Source organism: Larimichthys crocea, chromosome II (assembly GCF_000972845.2).
Source record: "Larimichthys crocea isolate SSNF chromosome II, L_crocea_2.0, whole genome shotgun sequence".
In the NCBI taxonomy this organism is placed as follows: domain Eukaryota; kingdom Metazoa; phylum Chordata; class Actinopteri; family Sciaenidae; genus Larimichthys; species Larimichthys crocea.
In genome coordinates, this window is record NC_040012.1 from 13,855,016 (window position 1) to 13,873,924 (window position 18,909).

Sequence of the window (18,909 nt, forward strand, 5' to 3'; positions counted from 1 at the left end):
CTGGAAATGATTTTGGCCTCATATCTCAAAATGGCTAATTAGTTAATACAGATGTGTAGTAATTATACCCTGAATCTGAGACACATCAAAATTGGAGTTCAAGTGTTTTCATTGTATGTCTTGTCACCAGTCCCTTCAGTATCTGAACCAACAATGACAAAAAAGTCATCTTTGAGGTATTTTCAGGTATTGTGTTCATATTTATATCATATACTAATTTTACATCCAATGAAATGCTTTCCTGATTATGACACCACCAGAGCTGAGTAATTCCTCTTTTATACAATCTATGAGTAAGTCTGAGGGCTGCTATATGGATCTAAGGTCAGGCAGCAGCCAGTGTATGAAACAATCTCCATAAGCCCCCATATTAAAATGCTCAGCTTCACAGCAGAAAATAAACACTTACTGTATGTCCTCATTCACAACAACTGATTTTCACCCTTAAATTATATTAATGCTTAAAGTTGTGCATAATTAACAGCATGGCCGCTTTGATTGACATTCAGGTGCTGGTACATGTGGCTTGTTTGACTAACCAGGCTTCATTCAGCCCGCCTCAGCTCCACCCATGCTCCACATCTTTGTCCATTTTTAGATTAGCCAGAGGAAGAACTGCCAACAGGGCGACAGACACTCTGAGCTTTACAACAACTCTTCAGAGGCATCACAGATACAATGTCCATGTTGTACAGTAAAAATCTGCAACAAGTCAACATGTGGAACCAAGTAGCACCCGGGATTCCTGTTTCATGGGAACTTTAGCCAGAGTTTTGAAGTGTTTCACTAGAAATGCATCACAACTTTCTGCACCTGGTGCCCTTTTCATTTTTTCGCCCCTGTTCCTCAGACAGCCAGAGTCCGCCACTGTTTAAAACAGTCTCATTCATTTTTTGATTATTTTTTAAATAACAAAACAATTAAACTGCTTTATGCAAAGAGCAACAGAAAGCACAGTAACCTCAGTCCCGGTGCTAGTAAGTGCAGAGTAGGACACCTATATTTATCTGCTCTGAACGGGATTAAAGGTGTGACACTTTGGCCCAGTAAGGAACACTTACATAAACCTGGCAAGAGATCAGTGATACACCTGAACACCTGTACCGGGAAACCCCATTTTAATTAGTCACATGTGTGACTGGATGACATCTTTGACTCGAGCCCTTTAAATATCAGCTTCTATCCACATAATAACGCAAAATAAGACAAGAAAACCAGCTCTTATATCAGGTTAACCGCCCATATTTGTGAATGAATACATAGATGCAGTTGATTTGTCTCCCTCTGTCCGCCGTAGTGAGGTTTGTCTCGTAAAAGTGGCTCGGAAGCAGGCGTTAAACTCCTCCTCCGGGCTTTTCCTCTCTGTAAAACCAGCGCGTCCATTGAGCGCCAATGAGAAGGTGGAACAACAGGTAGGCGTCTTGGAGCTGCTGCGTCCCTCGTCTCAGTTGGTGCTTTATTGGGAAACAAGTGGACCGAGCAGACCATGGGCTCTGTTGGAAATGAGACCTGAGACAGATCTTTCTTAATGCTCTCAAACTGCTTCTTTCGAGGTATTTTTTTTTTTGTGTGTGTGACTTTCGGGCTCCTTTGGCTGGGAAACTCCACAGACGCACACCGAAAGGTTGTCTGATTAATTAATTAAAGGAGACATCTCAATGTGGACACACTGCTGAAGGGTAAGCGTGGCTTGTTCATTGCCTGGTAATCTTTATTACTATCTCTGCCAGGTCACGTAAACTGAAAAACGGATGCTTCATGCATTTTTTTTTAAATTCTTATCACAAATCAAGATAGTGCTGTTGTGCTGCCCTAGAAAAAAAAAAAAAAAAAAAAAACACTTCCCTTGACATCTTGTGGTATCAGCTTGGTGTTGCATAATCTAAGAAGTGTAGCAATATCTTGACTATCCACCATGTGACTCATAACAATAACGCCTCCATCATATTCTTATGTAAGTTTCTGGTCTGTTTTAGACCATGAATGTCTGTAAAAAGTATGAATAAAAGAAGAAATATGTGATGATATAATCATTTGATAGTGTTACTTTCTGGCAGTGAGTTGTGTTGATTAACAATTCCAGATTATTAATGCTTTTTAGAACTATCCAATTACCTCTAGCTGCCTCTAAATAAGGGTTTTCTTTCCCCACAGCTCCCATCGTGTCATCACTGTTGAACTCTGTTCCTCTGGGATAAGGAGGACACGCTGAGACACAGCTGATCCGACGAGGTCAGACACTCCCTGACCCAGATTCCCTCTGCAGGAGGACATGGAGGTCCTGCGGAGGTCCTCTGTGTTTGCTGCAGAGGTCTTGGATGTGTTTGACCGGTCGTTGACTGAGAAGGAGCTGGTGTCCCAGTCCAAAGCCTTGTGTAGAGACTACATACTGTCCAGGCTCAACCAGAATGGACTGGGATGGTCCAAAAGTGAACTCAACCTCTCTCCTTCAAATGCAGCGCTCAGCGAGGTGTCTCTAGTTCTTCTCTGTCTCGGTAAGAGAAACCTGAACAAACAGTAGTTAAATCAGACGCTTCAAGCTGCACAATGACATCTTATAGCAGCATATACTCACATTTAAGACCACAGTCATTATTTCTTTGTGTACTTTGAACCTCGCATGTTCAGGAGAGAATTGCTCATGTAAGTTATAGTGGCCACACTCATTACAGCCTTTGATTTCTTTCAGTGTGCCTCAGTTTGTTCATTTGCAACAGGTGTACTGTTGAGCCATGGCTTCATTATCATTACAGTTTTAACCCAGCAAAGACTGCTCAGTCATCAAACATTTTTTAAATGTATATTTGGGGCATTATTGTACCTTTTCTGACTATTTATACCTTGTGTAGACAGCAGAGATCTATGGCAAGAAGTGAGGGAGAAGAGTAAAACAAAGCTCTCAGTCAGATGACATTTTAGTTGTCTGTCCTCACCCCTAACTTTATTTTTCAGTATAAGACAAAGATAGAAAATGAGTTGATGTTTTTAATCTATTCTGTACTTTTTATTCAAGTCTGATCCCAGATACACTGATGTTTCACAGATGTTTCTTTTTTTAATAACTTAACCATCTTGTAATATTAAGATGTGTTTTAAAGATAAAGTTTTGTATCATCAGCTGGATTCAAACCTGTGCCAAAATCTAATCACAGCTTAACTTTTCATTAAATTTCTTTGATATATATTAACACATATTTGGGATATCCTACTAAAAAACTAATAAAGGCTGGAAATGAAAACATACACTCTCTCTGTCGAAGTAATAACACTGCAACAATGAAAGGAGAGAGCTTGTTTGGGTCTTTCTGTCAGATTTTTGTGCATCAGGAATGAGACCAAAAAAGGCAAACTCTCAAAATTAGGTTTATTGTTTGAGAGCAGATCAAGATTAAATCCAAATTAATCCAAAAGCTTATGCTTTGTGCTTTCAAAGCGATCAATAAATTCTGGTTTTATCTAGTGTGACTAGTCTGACTGGTGTGACAGTAATATGATCGCCGCTCTTGGGTCTGAAAAACAGAGTTGCTGCTTTCCAATCTACTTTTAGATAATAGTAGGCTGAGAGAGGAGATGACTCAACAGAGCTGGAATAGATAATTGATACATGAGAAACTAGACTGAAAAACTCTTAAAACTACACTGTTTACTGTATATTTCAAGCTGTGATGAGCTCGGACTCACTGGCGACAGCAGCTGAAGTGCTCTGTGTCTTTTTAAGAGATGCCAGCAGAGACATGATTTACTTTAACATCCTGGAAGCTCTCCAGCAGAATAAATAGTTTGAATTGGTTGAATGGTTTGCATAATTTAATACTTAAGTTTGTTTAAACTCAATCTATGTTTTGATTTTTGTCTCTTTCACTCACATTAACAGACTCTTAATGCTTTTTTTAAAAATTATTTTTTTTGCCTGATGCTCTCCCTCTGTTACCTAGGCGACGAACTGGAGTCTATACAGCCCAGTTTGTACAGGAATGTGGCACGGCAACTCAACATCGCTGTTGCCATGGAGAGCATGGTTTCAGATGCCTTCATCGGCGTGGCAACAGAGATCTTCTCAACAGGTACACGTTAGTCACTGAAGGTGATGATGACAGTGACGATGTAACATGCTGTATGCTATCCAAGGTGGAAACTAAACATGTAGTCTTCATCCAAAAGAGGTTTCTGCCAGCACAGGAAGTGATTTACACTTCCACAGTGTCTCAGACTACCGATGAAGGCAGTTACTGTGATTTAACAGGTGTGCCTCTACAGTTTGCATTAGGCTCTTTTGGCCGATAGATGCTTTTAGTGAGTGAGTGGGTGTGAATTATACGTAGGTGAAGTGAGACTTCATGTAAAACGTGTAATTGCTCCTACAGCTATCTACAGCCACTAAGTTTAGACACTGGTGTTTCCTAAACAGATGGCACTGAATTGTTTATAGTTTTGGGGGATGGATTCAATAATGGATTCATGTAGAATAGACTTTACCGATTTTGAATAAAACTTAGAATCAAGCTGCTGCTAATCACTTCATGTTACACCACCCCACACAAAAAACTGATGATGTTCTTTATCATTACCGGTACTTTGAGTCATAGTTATTCTCTTTTCTATGTCGCAAATTTCTCGATTGATCTTTAAGAACTGAACTAAATGAATCTCCTCTGATCAAGCTGTCTGGCCTTGGTCTTGATCTAGGTCTTAGTGTCTTCTTGTAGGTCTCTGGACTTTATCTTGGTCTTGTCATGGTCCTGTGACCAAATTTTTTTATTTTTTTGCGTGTGTGAAGATATTCAGGGGTATTACCGTTTGCAGATAAAACCTTTTAGCCACATTAGCAGCGACACTGCAGTGCCGTTGATGTTGGTCGTTCCGTCCGCCACTTTTGTCCAGATTGGAACATCTCGACAACTAGCTGATGGATTGTCATGAAATTTGGTACAGATGTTCATGGTTACCGGAGGATCAATCCTACTTAATTTGATGATCAACAGACATTTCCTGTAGCACCACCATGAGGCATTTGTGGTTTTTGAGTGAAATGATGACTTGGTATCAATTTAATGATCCCTTGGTCTAATGCCATCACCGTGACTAATACTTTGTTGCACACCCGAAAAAACTGATGAGATTATAACCTCATTAGTACTTTGTGTTTAGTGCTAATTAGCATATGTTAACATGTTGAGATGGTGAACACGGTAAACATTACACCTGCAAAACAACGGCACATTATGTCATGTCATTTTGAGCATGTGAGCATTTTGCTCAAAGCACTGCTGCAACTAGGTATAGCTGTATACAGAGCTGCTAGTACGGCTGCAGGAGAGGGATGGTAAAGGTCTGACGAGTTATGTTAAACATTTTTCCTGATGTGCTGTAGTCTATAAAAATAATAGAAAGTGCAACTACGCTAAGAAGTGTGCATTTATGACTTTTCCAATGATGCTGAGCTGAAACTGGAGGAGACTTTAATTTATACTGTGGACTACCTTAGAATAGCCATGTGATTTCCTGTTCATGTCACATTTAAATCTGCTGAGCATGAACAAAATAAATATGTATAAAATGGTTTCTGGTTAAATCTTTCAGTTCAGTCTTGGTCGTGAGGTTTTGCCAGTCTAGCTCACTCTTTCTTGACTTTGCTTAACTCGTTCCCTTTTTAGGCTGCATGTCTTGACTTGAACTTGTTTGTTCTGGCTCTTGGACTTTTTTTTTAAAAAAGTTGTCTTGACAACAGACGTGCTTTGTACACAATTCAAAAGAGCACTGAGATTTTGAAGCACAGCAATAAAAAGAGCGACTCTGTGTCTTCTATATGTGCCTTTAGGATTGATTGCATGCTCTGAGCGCAGTGTAATGCACAACTTAAAAACTGGCACATTTTCAGGAAAGATTGAAGAAAAAAAAACTCACTTGATATAATTTTCATGCCTGTGTTCTGGAAAAACTTGTGCCTATTTTGACGTCACGGCGGTGCAATTTTTGGATACGGCGTGGGATTCCTCTTGAAGAATAACAAACGGGTGAACCCAAGGCTGCCCTAGCCCTTCTGGGACGGGTTGAAAGTTGGATATAAATAGAAAAGTGCATCTAAGTTTGTTTTTCCCTTCTGTCTGGAATTTGTTTTATGAGTATATACTTAGCCTTTTGTTATTCTTAGTGATGCCTCCAAGTGCTTAACATGAATCTAGAGACCACAAAGGAATGATGATGTGCAGTGAATCCACGTATCATAACCACATACTTCTTTGGAAGCGGTTTAGCGGCCATCTGTGCTGTGGTCTCCTTCAGTAAAATCAACATGGCTTGTCTCTCCTCCATCTATCTTTGCCTGCCTCCCACTTCTGTTCTTTCTCTTTCCGCCCTCCTCTCCTCCAGCTTTATCCCTGACAATCTTGTCTCTATTCTTGGCCCCTGCTTCTCAGTTGGGAGTGAGACGTGACGTACGCTGACAGCTTCCGTGCATAGTTATCTCATTTAAGCTTGCCCAGAGCTCTGTCCTCTTATACTTCAGCCACAGTCAGACGCTGTAGGTCAGCTCTGAGGAACAGTCATGACAATGCAAGACGGGCCTAAGGAGGCTAATGCCATTAGGTCCTGCTATCCATCACTAATGGACATTATAACAATCCCTACCGCCCTGGAAAATGTACTTAGAAATGTCCGGATGCCTTTTAATTATCAGACTGGGTTGTTTAGACAGAAAAGAGGACAAAAAATTGTCCGTTTTCAGCTTTATGACTCTTGGATGCTTCTGCGTGGTGAAAGTTAAAATCATTATCTGAACCTGTTGACCTCCCCACCTGTCTGCAAAGCCAACACAGCCTCACACTCTTTAATTTACAACAGGTACTGTAAGACCTGTTATCAGCCATATTAACACAAATGCACTGGTTTGTTGACTTAAACTCTGTATTTACAGTTTATTTCAGTACAAGGTCCACCAGCTGCCCCACATGCTTCGTGCCAGGTCACAGAATATGTAACAGACTCCAACAAGATTAATACCATGAGAACAGGAAAGGAGTGTTTATTCTGGGATAAATATGGCAGTCTATCGATTCGAGTCAGGAAACCACCTGACCGCAGAGGCTTGAAGATCAGGTTTTCTCAATAAAGTGTGATTTTTGCTTCTCACTTATAACTGCTCTCTGACTGCAAGACAGAATCAATATCAGCTTGAATCGCTGAAGTATAAAGATCCCCTAAGGACATGTTTAAAAAGTATAAAAATACTCAGCTTTGACTTTAATATCATGGCTTTTTCACACGAAAAGTTAGATTTACATCTTCTCCTTCTCGCTCAGTGTTAAATCCAAAATGAATATGCAAACATAGTTTCGAAGTCAAACAGTTTGACACAAGATGTCTCCTATGGCATTGAAAAGTTCTCAGTGTATTTCAGCATACAGTATTTGTGTAAGTTGCAGATTAGACCCTGATTAAGTGCAAACTTGTTGTGAACAAATTCCTGTTCTAATGTAAAACTCGATTCATCTCTTAATTAATTGTTTATTTGTGGAAATGAATTGGAGGAAAATACCCATGACAGTTTCCAAAGCCCAAGTCTTCAAATGTCTTGTTTTCCCTGAGCAGTCCGAAACTATTCATATTTGAGAAGCTGGAAGCACCAAATCTACACCTTTTTTCTAAACAAAATAATTAATAGATGATCAAACTAGTTTTCTGTCGACCAATGAATCGATTCATTGACTAATCATGGATGAATTTGAAAACAGCATCTGCACATTTTTGAAAGGAATAACAACGTTTTGTTGATTTTTAACAACACATTGGTGCCTTCACATCTGTAAAGACATAAAACGTAACCTGGTGATGTTTGTTTTTCTGACTGCAGGTATAACATGGGGTAAGGTGGTCTCTCTGTATGCAGTAGCCGGAGCCCTGGCAGTGGATTGTGTCAGACACGGTCATCCAACCAGCATTCACATCTTAGTGGACAGTCTGGGCCAGTTTGTCCGCAAGTTTCTAGTTCCCTGGCTAAAGAGACGGGGAGGATGGGTAAGTGTAATTTCTGAGCTAAATAATGGTCCACATGTGTGTATATATATTTTTTGGTAATTTCTGTATGGATAATGCTGCTGTTCGATTAGTTTTACTGAGACATTTTGAGGATACGTGACTTTTAGACAAACAAAAAATAAATATAAACAAAAAAAAAGGCTGACATTTGAGCCAGGAAGAAAGAAACGCACACACACACTCTGGTCTTCTGCATTGCTTTGACCAATCTTTCTCTACATTGTTATCTTGTTTATGGATCAGTTTGCTTTCATAAGCTCTGAAGAGCCGAGTTGCATAAAAGAGAAAACCCCTCTTACAAACTGTAGCTTCCTGTGGCCAGATCTGACGCAAATAAGTAATATTTGTTTACGTGACTTTCTTGGTGAAAGATAGAGCCAAAAGTTGCATTGTTACTGAAGTTCTGACTCAAATAAGACTTATTTTATAAATGCCGATTGACCCTTTGTCTGCTCCAGACTGAAATGTCAACCACTATACAATGAATTGCTGTAAAATTGACATTTATTTTCCCTCTCAGACTGAATTTTAATTCCTTTCGTGCTCCCTTAAGTCTGCTTTTACCACACAATATTCTAGTTTATGACCAAATACCACACAAATAACATCATGAACCTCTGTACATTGGGTTTAGAGCTAGATGCTAACACATTAAACTAAAATGGTGAACAATTTTATACCTGACCACTGCTGTGCCTTAGTACAACCTCACAGAGCTGCTAGCATGGCTGCAGACTTCAGCACTGGAGTGCTGCCATTTTATATTTTTGGTAAAATTATATTTTAATGTTTTAATGTGGTCTCATTTTATCAGGCTGAGATCACGAAATGTGTGGTGAAGCAGGATCTCACCCCTGAACACCACTGGCTGTCCTCTGCCATCGAGTCCCTGAAGTACTTCCTCACTACAATGTACGTCTACATCATGAAGGAACCATGAACATCTGAGACCGAGCGCACAGGGGTCGTCATCATCGCTGTTGTTGGATACGAGATTGAAATCTCAGACTTATCAATAATCGATGGAGTGGAAGTGGTCGACTGAGCCTGCCAGCAGATATCAGTCTGTCGCTGAATGGCCATCAACAAATGTTTCATCAGCATCATGTTTGCGTGATCACATAAGTCTTTAAGTGATTACCCTTCATCCAAAGAGTAGTCACGCTGATATTTACGAACATAAATGGCAACGGAGCAAGTTGTGTCCACTCCACCTCTGCTACATATTTTCACACTGCTTACACCAGTGCAGTAAACCAGGCTTCTGCAGTGTTGTGACTGTAATGTATGACGGTGTTCAGGTTGAATGTGTGGCTGTTTGCACTCCTGAGATAAACTGTTTGATGCTTTTATGTGACGTTTGTCTCAGAAAATATCCCTGGAGTGATGAGTAATGAAAGTGAAAGCCACGTGTGTGATGAAAATTGATGCTCAGCTGGCTGGGTCTTTAGTTTTTTTGAGTTCTGAGTCTGAATCAGATGAAAGAGTGACGTCAGGGGGTATGAACTGCTTACACTTCATGGTTTGATTCACACTATTGTACTTTACCAAAGCACGAACAGTGTCTTTTTCCAAAATGTTGTGACTTATTGAACTTTCTGCTGCAGTTTTAGACACTGTTGATCAAAAAAATGTTTCATTTTCCCATTTTTGGCCAAAGACCTTAAGGACCTATAGAAGGAGTTGAATGTGCTGCATCCACACATTTTGGTGGTATCGATTTCCTTTTAAAATCTGTAAATAGTTTATTTCTGATTTTTATTTTTTTATTTTGATTACCAATTGAAGCCACTGCAGTATAAAGACCACCGCTTCGACAGCTCGTCAGGATGAATGTACGGTATACTTGATGGTTGTCACTTTCACAGTGTTAATTTATAAATGTGTGTGTGAACGTTTTTAAAGAAAAATCTAATAAACTGAAGAATCTTCACCCGTGTACTTTGATTATTTTATGACACTTTATCCCACTAAGTTAAATACTTAAAACACAGAACAAGAAGCTTAAAAACATTAAGATATTTAAAGAAGTGAAGTCAAAGTGAAGAAGATAGGTGAAATAACTTTAATTTCTTTTAATGTAGGCCCATGTACTAGTCAACTGAAAGACACAGACCAAACCTGGACATCCTCAAGAAAACTATCACAGTAACAGTATCAGAACAAATCTCTGTGACTCTGAATTTTACACTCAAAAACACTCAGAACACAGTGCAATGACTCCAGAAGATCAGCAGCTACTTTAGCTTTCAACCTTATAATAGTGCAATTTTTAGGTTAAAGTTAAGAGGACAGTGTCCACAAACTTTAATTTGTCAGTGCATTATGAGCTTTACAGCTACAAGACTAATTATCTGGACACAATATTAAGATGATGCAAGCACCCATATTCAAGCAAGGCCATCAAGTATAAAACCTGAAAATGCAATATGAATTTTATATTAAAGGATCCCTGTGGAGATTTTGATATAAACAATGCAGGATTAAAAACACTGCAAATGTTCTGTTGGATGGAAATGCACTATCCTCGCGGATAAGCACAATGTGTTTTGGTGAGTGAACACTGAATGTAAGCATAACTTTTGTTTGTTTACATGAAAACTCCACAGAACCCATTTAATCTTTTTAATATGACTGTAACATTAACTTTTGGTACACAGTCCCACTGCTCTAAACAACGGCCTGGTGTTACTTTATGTAGTGTATGATTAGATTTACCTGCAATTATTTTAAATTAAACTGGTTTGCTGATATGGCACGATGGCTCCTTTGGATAGCTGTATATTATATTTATATTATCTGACTCAGCTGGGATTATTTATCAAGCCTTTTCAGTTATCTTTCCTGACCGAGGTATTTCTGTGCACAAGAAGAAGCCTGCCAGAATGTTGGGTCAAGATGACCGACGGTAGGTGATGTGCAAGTGCTGCATCAGAGTCTGGTTGTCTGTTGCCATGGAAACTGTCTGCTCCAGCCTCCCATCTGGCCGCAGCTGAAACACTCTCGAAATCTGAAAGATTGAAAAGAGCACACAAGGTCACTGAGAGACGAGCAAAACAAGCTAATTTATTTAATTCATTTATTAATACTGAGGATGAATGTGCGATCAGAGAATTAGTTTCACCTGCTGGACATGCGGCTCTCTGGCGAAAGAGGTTCTGGCCAGAGACTGGCTCTGCAGGTTCAACTGCTGCGCTGTCAGCTCTCCCTCTTCAATCTCCACCAGACCTACACAAAAAAAAAACAACACTGGACTGAAGATGTGTGTGAAGTGAAGAAAGAGAAAGAAAGGTCTTTTCCCCAGCGAGAAGCAGAGCATCAAAACATCAGAAAGATATGATTGGGAGGAACAACTGCACATGATTTGTATTTGTATGTGTCTAGAGTAAAGGATGCAGGAACCGCTGAACAAAGAGAGAACTTGGCGCAGAATAAAAGGTTAGGAGATTATTTATAGTATAGGCCAGAAGAAGCACAATTGAAGTGTGTTCGTGTGTTCCTGAAACTCTGCTAAAAACCTTCAAAAATGTTCATTAAACTGACAGAGTATTCCAGAGAATACACTGAGTCACCTCTAATATAAACAATGCACGATAAGTTATGAAAAACATTTTATATTCATGTTAAGCAACTGATTCCTTTACATATCCCGCCACTACGCATCCGGAATGACCCTTTTAAAAAATATGCAACATACTGAAGAGATAAAACTGTTTAATAAAACAACTGGACTTTCCAGTAGTTTGATAAAACTACCTGAGTTTTGTGCGATGATGAACGCCACTCTGTTGGTTCCCGGCTGCATTCGAATGAAGCCGCACTCCCTGTGCAGAGGCTTCTTGGTCTCTGCGTGGAAGGCATTGAACCTGTAAAACAACCGTGAGGAATCAGCTCAGGTTTGTTGACACGGTTTCTAAACTACAGAAATCAGGATGCTTCTTTGCTTTTTTTACTGACACGCCAGGTAACTTAACACTGCAGATCTAGTTAAGCTATATTAGGGCCAGGTTGAGTAATACATCGAGTTAACATGGCTAAACACCATTCATTAAATTCTTTCAGTATTGCACTACAATCTTTCAACTGGTGGACTCTTTCGTATTTTTCTGCTTGCACTGTTTCTACTTGTGCAAAGTCAGTTTATCATAAAGTTGAATCAAAACCTCCTTTGTGAGATAATTCAACAATTTCAGCCACAGACACTTTATTAACATTGTTAAAAAAAACTATTTTACAGAAGCTCAGGTGACTTGTTTGAAAATGTCAAAACCATGGATCTTAAAGAATTGATCTATTATTAGTACTATGACAGGAGCTACAAGCTTTGTAACGATTAACACTTTTTCTGGCCTCCAGTGCTTTAACTTTTCTGCCTTACTGCGTGTGGTTAAAATTCACTCATGGCCAACTTTCACTTTCAACCACACCCAGGATCACTGATGGGTGTGGTTGGAGGTGAAACATGCTTGAAACTTGGTGTCTAGTTAATCTTTAAAGACAGGAGCTGACAGTATAACTCACATAAAGTTGATGACGGGTTGTCCCACGTGGCTGAAGTTCAGCGTCTCTGTGTAGCGGAAAGGTTTTATGGTAGGAAAACAGCCCTCCCCAGGTTCATCTGACTCCCAGGTACCCAGAAGCCAGTCTAGAGGGAGGAGGGCTGCGTTCAACTCCACTGATGGAAAAAATACAAACAGTTTACGCCGCATTAAAAGATAATCCATTCACAAACACTAATGGCTTTTTTTTTTTAACTCATGACAGTGTGACAGTGAACCAGGATGCACAATACCATGACGCTGAAATTGAATGAACCCTCGTTTATTTTATATTTACACCTGTGTACCTGTTTCCTAGAGTACAGCACATTACAAGTGATAACATGTACTTTTTAATCAGGCAGTCACTTTGAGATCAAGATATATTTTGTAAGCGAGACCTGAGTGCTGCAGATAAGAAGAAAAGCAAGCCTAGCTGGAAAAAACAAAACAAGAACACAGCAGCTTTCTCTACTTTACAACCAACGACACAACTTTCTCCTGAAAGTTTTTCTATTCTTTACCTTGAATTTAAATAATTTAAATGTATCTTTAAAGTCTGTGTAGAGTAAGTAAAAATGTGTTTGAGTTTGTCAGACCAAAGAAAAAAGTGTTATTAACCACCCAGACAAATCTGAATGATTAAAAATATCGACAAGTTTATGAACTTTTATGAACTTAGGTTTTAAAATCAGGTAAAAATACTCTTAGCTCCAGGACGGTAGGGGTCTGCTGAATGAGCTGAACCCACGCCCACTCGTGGGAGCAGTCAAACAGCAATTTTGAAGCGATAGAAACGTGTCAGATGAGTTCAGAAAATGACATGACTAACTTTGAAACACTCTGAGATGAATTAGTCTCTATCTCTCTGCTAGGGGTGCAGGCATATGCTCAGGGTGGCCTCAGCGTGTCATCGAGCCACCCTTTAGGACCGCCTACAAAATCCTGGACTGAAAACATTTATTCCCTCCCTCCTCTAAAATACTGAAAAATTGTACATGTGGCACAGCACAGTCTTAGTTCACAAGCAGGGTTTGAAATCATGTGATAATAATAGTAATCAAAATAGTAATGATTAGACAAAAAAATAAATAAAATAAAGATATAATAGAAATAATAATAGTAAAACACATAACAAAACCTCAACCATCATTCATTGGTTTAGAAAGCATCTTCCATAATATATTAGATATTTTAGGCTCTACATAATCAATACATGGAGTTCATATATGAGAGAATAAACCAATATTTCCTCTGGACCAGTATGTCAAATAATCCATAGGTAACAAGTCAAATATTAAACATTTATTTGTGCGTGTGGCATTCAAGGGTTATTAGATTTTATTTAGGCACGTTTATGTAAACCACTTTGTGGTGCAATTTATGCATGAGGCTGAGCTGTCAAACATATTATTATGATTACTATTATTAATAAAGTCACGTACTTATCACTGCAAAACAAAAGCATAAAACTTGGTGCTTTATACATCTCACTATAAGTCAGGGGTCTTCGGCCAGGGGTCCACGGCCCCTAGGAGGTCCGCCAATTTTTGTCCACCAAAATAACGGCGAATGTGAGGATACAGATAACTGAGAGACTACAAACAGCGGAGGCATTTATACTCAAATCAGATGAATCCATGGACATGTCTAAAGACATGCAGCTCTTGGCATTTAATAACCAATAATTATTATGCATGAACTTTTTTTTAGCAATCATAAACACATATAGGCTAATAACCCAGTATATAAATAGGTTAAAAAGGTGAAATGAAAGTTAAATAAAGTAATTATAAAAAAGTTATTATAGGCCAGGCCTAAAATGTGATGCATTTAAATAAATTAATTAGTTGTGGGTGTCCCTGTTCAGCTTGTCTCTCGTCCAGGACCCCTGATATGAGTCAGATCAGAGCCTGTGTTCATCTCTAGGTGGCAGTGATGCTGCAGCCTGGTCGAAATGTGAAGAAGAAGACTGCCAAACACAGGAAGGTGACTATTCATGCCGCACTAAGGACAATTTAAAGCTTTAAAACAACTCTCTGTCACCAGTGCATCTTTATGTATCAATCAGCGATCACAAAAATCAGGACTGTGTTTCTTCCACATTCAAATGTAACCGCATGAAAACAGATAAATATGTCCACTGGACGTTAAAAGAGCTGTAGACATGCTTAAAAACAAACATTACGTTTGCATTTAGTTAATAAACAGTGCATTATTTATCGCAAAGCCACTATATACTAACTTATACAGCTGAACTATGAGTCAACAGAGTCGGTAAGTTACCCTGAAGTGACGTTACCGAGCTGGCAGCAGGCTGCACGTTTATTTAATATTTTTTAATTAATAAACAAAATGTAAATTTATTCCTACCTGAGTGATTCACAGGACACGCCATTGATAAATCAAACTGCCGTCAATCTACCATAAATGTAGGGAGTCCGGCGGAAGTACAAGATTAAATGTCACCACATTATTAATAGTCACACTGCTGACGGTGTTGATCCAGTGTGACGTACTTTTATGAAGCAGGGGATCATGGGAAATGTAGTCTACAGAGTAGAGCAGTACAAATGTGTAAAAATAAGCCCAAGTAAATGTACATTTGAAGTTAATTTCTCACTGATCATTGATGGAGAAGTGTTTGATAAATTACAGCACACTTTATTGACACCTTTCAGTGTACACAGCTTATATCAAATGACAATATCTGCTCCTTTATTTCAAAACTAGCTTTCTTATACAAGAGAGACACATGGCCTCGTGTTTTTATAAAATTACTGCAGTCAAAAGCGCAGAAAATTTCCTAAATGTATGCACTGGTCTCTTAAGCCTTGCTCTTTTTGCAGTTCTTGAGAGCGTCTGCCAAGGCGTTCAGTGCCATGTCAGCATTCGTCTTCTCGCAGTTGTATCCCATCAATCCGATCCTCATCACCTAATGAAAACAGAGGTGGAGAGTACAGGATATCAGAGCCTGCAGTGACTCAGCAGCATGATTCAGAGAAACTGATGACCTTGCTGTTCTTATAACTGGTTGAAATTGGTTTGGTCTGGATGTCTGGAAGTTTATTTAAGGTTATAAAGGTAGCTATGATTTATCATGAAAACACATGATTCTATCCAAGTATTTATTTCAGGGAAAATAGTTTATTTATAAAAAATCATCCACAGTGGCTAAATTTCTGAGTCTGATGGTTACATAAAGGTCAGCTGATGACCATGACCACAATGCTAAAAGAATAATTTTGTCCACTGTTCAGGGTTGAAACACAATCAGCAACTCACCATGCCGATGGATGGGCCCAGGCCTCCAGTCATCTCCATGTGGTGGTGTTTCATGATGTAGGCCAGCAGCTCCCTCCAGTCGTAGCCATCAGGGATGGCAATGGTGGTGACAGAGGGAAGCCTCAATTCCTGTGGGACATGTCACAAAACGACTGTGGTCACAACAGGAGGCAAGTCATGCTGGTCACTTGTAGTGCTACATAAACAGTCCTGTGTTCAAGATATATGATATACAGGACTACTGATACTGATCATGTGTGTTTACGTGTGTAGTCTTGATCAGTGTTGTTTATGTTATTTATTTTGTTTCTTGCAGATGTTCATTGTCCATATACATCTTGTCTGCCTCACCCGTTCAGGGATGAAGAGCTTGACACCCAAGTCCTCCAGTCCTCTGTACAGGTAGCCTGCCACCTCCTTGTGTTTCTTCCAGGACTCCTCCAGCCCCTAGAGGGAGATAGAGATCAGTGGAGATACATGATTATGAGTTACATGACACAAAGTCAAAGAGTCATGTTATTTTTCTGTTCATTTTCCAGCACAGTAGAAACACCACTTTGTCCTCACTTGAGATTTAATGGTGTTATAAACAAAGATGTTGACATATTATTGCTAACAAAAGACAAGGGCCTTGTAGACTCCCAACATCATCCTATGAGCCCAAAGCCCGCAACTTACACCAAACTCTCTTCTGTACAATAAAGATGCTGGCACGAAGAGGATTTTGACAAATACAGTGTAAATGTAAAGACAACATAAACAAAGATAATAATTCTACACATTGGGAATGTCCCTGTACCTTCTCAGCAAGAATAGACAGACTCTCTCTCAGGGCGAAGAATCCAGACACTGGACCGGTGTGGTGGTATCTTAAACCCAGAGCAAACATGATCAGATATTATTCTTATACCAGACCCTGGTGTTGTAGACTGATGTAAACATTTCTGGCACAATAAAACACCTAAAAAAACAAGTTTTCCAATGCTTAATATTAAAATAAATCTAATATTTTTAGTCTCAAGAGATAATCAGCACCAGTCACAATTTAAGTAAGGTTCAGATGGTATGAGGAGAATAATAACACACTTACGCTCTGGCTGGTTTGCCATCACAACCCCAGTAGTTGGACAAATGTGTCATGTCAAGGAGATAGGATACTGGTTTTGTTTTCCTGTTAAACATCTTGTGGCTGTGAGGGGTAACAGAAAGACAAAAATATGCCTGCTTCAATGATTTTTTTGGTCTTGTGTTTTATGCAGTTATGACAGAACTTATATATGGAAACACCTCCTTACCATGCTCTGTCATTAAAGGAAATGGGTGCTGTGCCAGGAGGTGCATTCAGAGCCTTCTGAGAACCAGTGTACAGGATGTCAATATCTGCAAGTGTAATAAGAGGCAGATTATATTACACACAAGCACATGGTAGCAGGTGACGTTATTTAATCCTTCATCATTGTCTTACTTTGCTTGTCCATAAAAATTGGTGCTGCACCAAGAGATGCAACTGTGTCAACCAGGAAGAGGCAGTTATGTCTGCGAGAAATATGACAGTAAGCAGTGAGAAATATGACATTATATTTGGTAATTACATGAAAATCTGCATCTTCTGGTGTGTTTGAGGCTCACTTCCTGCAGATGTCTCCAATGCCATCCACTGGGTGACAGAGGCCAGCAGAGGACTCTCCATGTGTGAGGAAAAACAGGACAGGCTTGTGTTTCGCTACGGCCTACAGGAAGATGACAGTTATGACAGACTTATGTGATTACCTGACATTGTAACAGATTATATTCAGTCATTTATACAGCTAAATAGTTCAGCCATAGCTAGTTAGACAGGCTGATTTGATCGTAGTAGCTTTAGTGAGTTATGGGCTGCTTCAGACACGCTGTGCTTACCTGTTCAATTTCTTTATTGCTGAAATATCCTCCAGGTGTTTTTACCATCCTATGTACATTGGCACCTAAAGATTAAAGACAATTGTCATAGATAAATGACATGAGGATAAAATACACAATCACTGGCCTGTTTGGAGACCAAGTGGATGTGTGCGTAAAACCCGTGCGTAAATACATACCCATTCTTTCTGCAATTTCTGCAACGCGCTCTCCCCAGATACCGTTGATGGCAACGAGCACGCTCTCTCCGGGCTCCACTACGTTGAACACGGCACACTCCATGGCCGCGTGTCCAGAGCCGCTCATAGATATGGTCATGTTGTTCTCTGTCTGAAAGGCGTACTGGATACCTCGTTTGATGTCATTCATGATCTAAGAAACAAAGTGAAAAACAAAGTGTTGTATTGATTTCAGTGGGTGGGGGTACAACCACGCGCAATTACGCAAAACTATTGATCTGTTTCCCCATGAAAATATTTATTTAGTCTGTTTATAATGAAAATATAAATAAAGTAGAAATTTTAATTGTTAACATGAATAGTTTTTGTACAACAGCAAACTTTTAAGCTGAATTTGGTTTGAGAAAAAAACTGTGAGTAAAACATTTCACTAATTTTACTCAGTTTTACTTCACAAAGTTAAAATGTAATAATTCTACAGTAAACTACTAAAAGTAATAATTCTGTATTCCACATTTTACTTGATGAACCTGCGTCTCCAACTTGTACTCAAGTTCAGTACCTGAGTAAAAATCCTTATTTCCAGTAATTACAATTCATCATAAACTGTAACTCACTCTGAGTTCCATACAAGTTGTTTACCTCAAACATTTCTTGATGCATGTGACCAATTATCGGCTTGGCCCCTACAGCTAAAATACGTGGGGGAACGTTTGACGGCCCCGGTCCAAATAGGTAACGTAGTGGCACTTCCAGTGGCCGGAGCATGCATGCCGGAGGCGGGATGGTGACGGAGGACATGGATCGATCCAGTCGCTGCAGCAGCAGCGCGTTCTTCGCGGTCTGCTGGGCGAGCAGCGCGCTCCGGCTGAACAAAGCCCGCTGCATCACGCCTGGTGGTGTCCTGGTCCCTGAGAAGCCTGTACGGAGTAAGACGGAGAGATTGAATCTGACTGCGAAGTTTGGGTTGACAA

The 18,909-nt window shown here is 39.6% G+C and overlaps 3 protein-coding genes across 3 annotated transcripts; 1 reads left to right on the forward strand and 2 right to left on the reverse strand.

Annotated features, from left to right (window-relative positions):
- The first annotated feature begins 1,212 nt into the window (after positions 1-1,212).
- Positions 1,213-9,967, forward strand: LOC104929184 (bcl-2-related ovarian killer protein homolog B). The gene is made up of 5 exons (XM_010743642.3): positions 1,213-1,679; positions 2,155-2,495; positions 3,936-4,064; positions 7,850-8,013; positions 8,849-9,967. Exons 2-5 carry the CDS (start codon positions 2,273-2,275, stop codon positions 8,972-8,974), a joined length of 642 nt encoding a protein of 213 aa, XP_010741944.2. The 5' UTR covers positions 1,213-1,679; positions 2,155-2,272; the 3' UTR covers positions 8,975-9,967.
- A 118-nt stretch (positions 9,968-10,085) lies between these two features.
- thap4 (THAP domain containing 4) lies at positions 10,086-15,068 on the reverse strand. The gene is made up of 5 exons (XM_010743643.3): positions 14,946-15,068; positions 12,556-12,709; positions 11,791-11,900; positions 11,159-11,262; positions 10,086-11,044 (listed from the first exon to the last, which is right to left on the reverse strand). Exons 1-5 carry the CDS (start codon positions 14,968-14,970, stop codon positions 10,928-10,930), a joined length of 510 nt encoding a protein of 169 aa, XP_010741945.1. The 5' UTR covers positions 14,971-15,068; the 3' UTR covers positions 10,086-10,927.
- Positions 15,069-15,213: 145 nt separating this feature from the next.
- agxtb (alanine--glyoxylate and serine--pyruvate aminotransferase b) lies at positions 15,214-18,909 on the reverse strand. Its single transcript, XM_010743644.3, has 11 exons — positions 18,578-18,909; positions 17,936-18,128; positions 17,757-17,821; positions 17,487-17,587; positions 17,323-17,393; positions 17,153-17,237; positions 16,948-17,046; positions 16,657-16,726; positions 16,209-16,304; positions 15,858-15,986; positions 15,214-15,507 (listed from the first exon to the last, which is right to left on the reverse strand). The coding sequence occupies exons 1-11, from the start codon at positions 18,821-18,823 to the stop codon at positions 15,400-15,402; spliced, it is 1,263 nt and encodes a 420-aa protein (XP_010741946.2). The 5' UTR covers positions 18,824-18,909; the 3' UTR covers positions 15,214-15,399.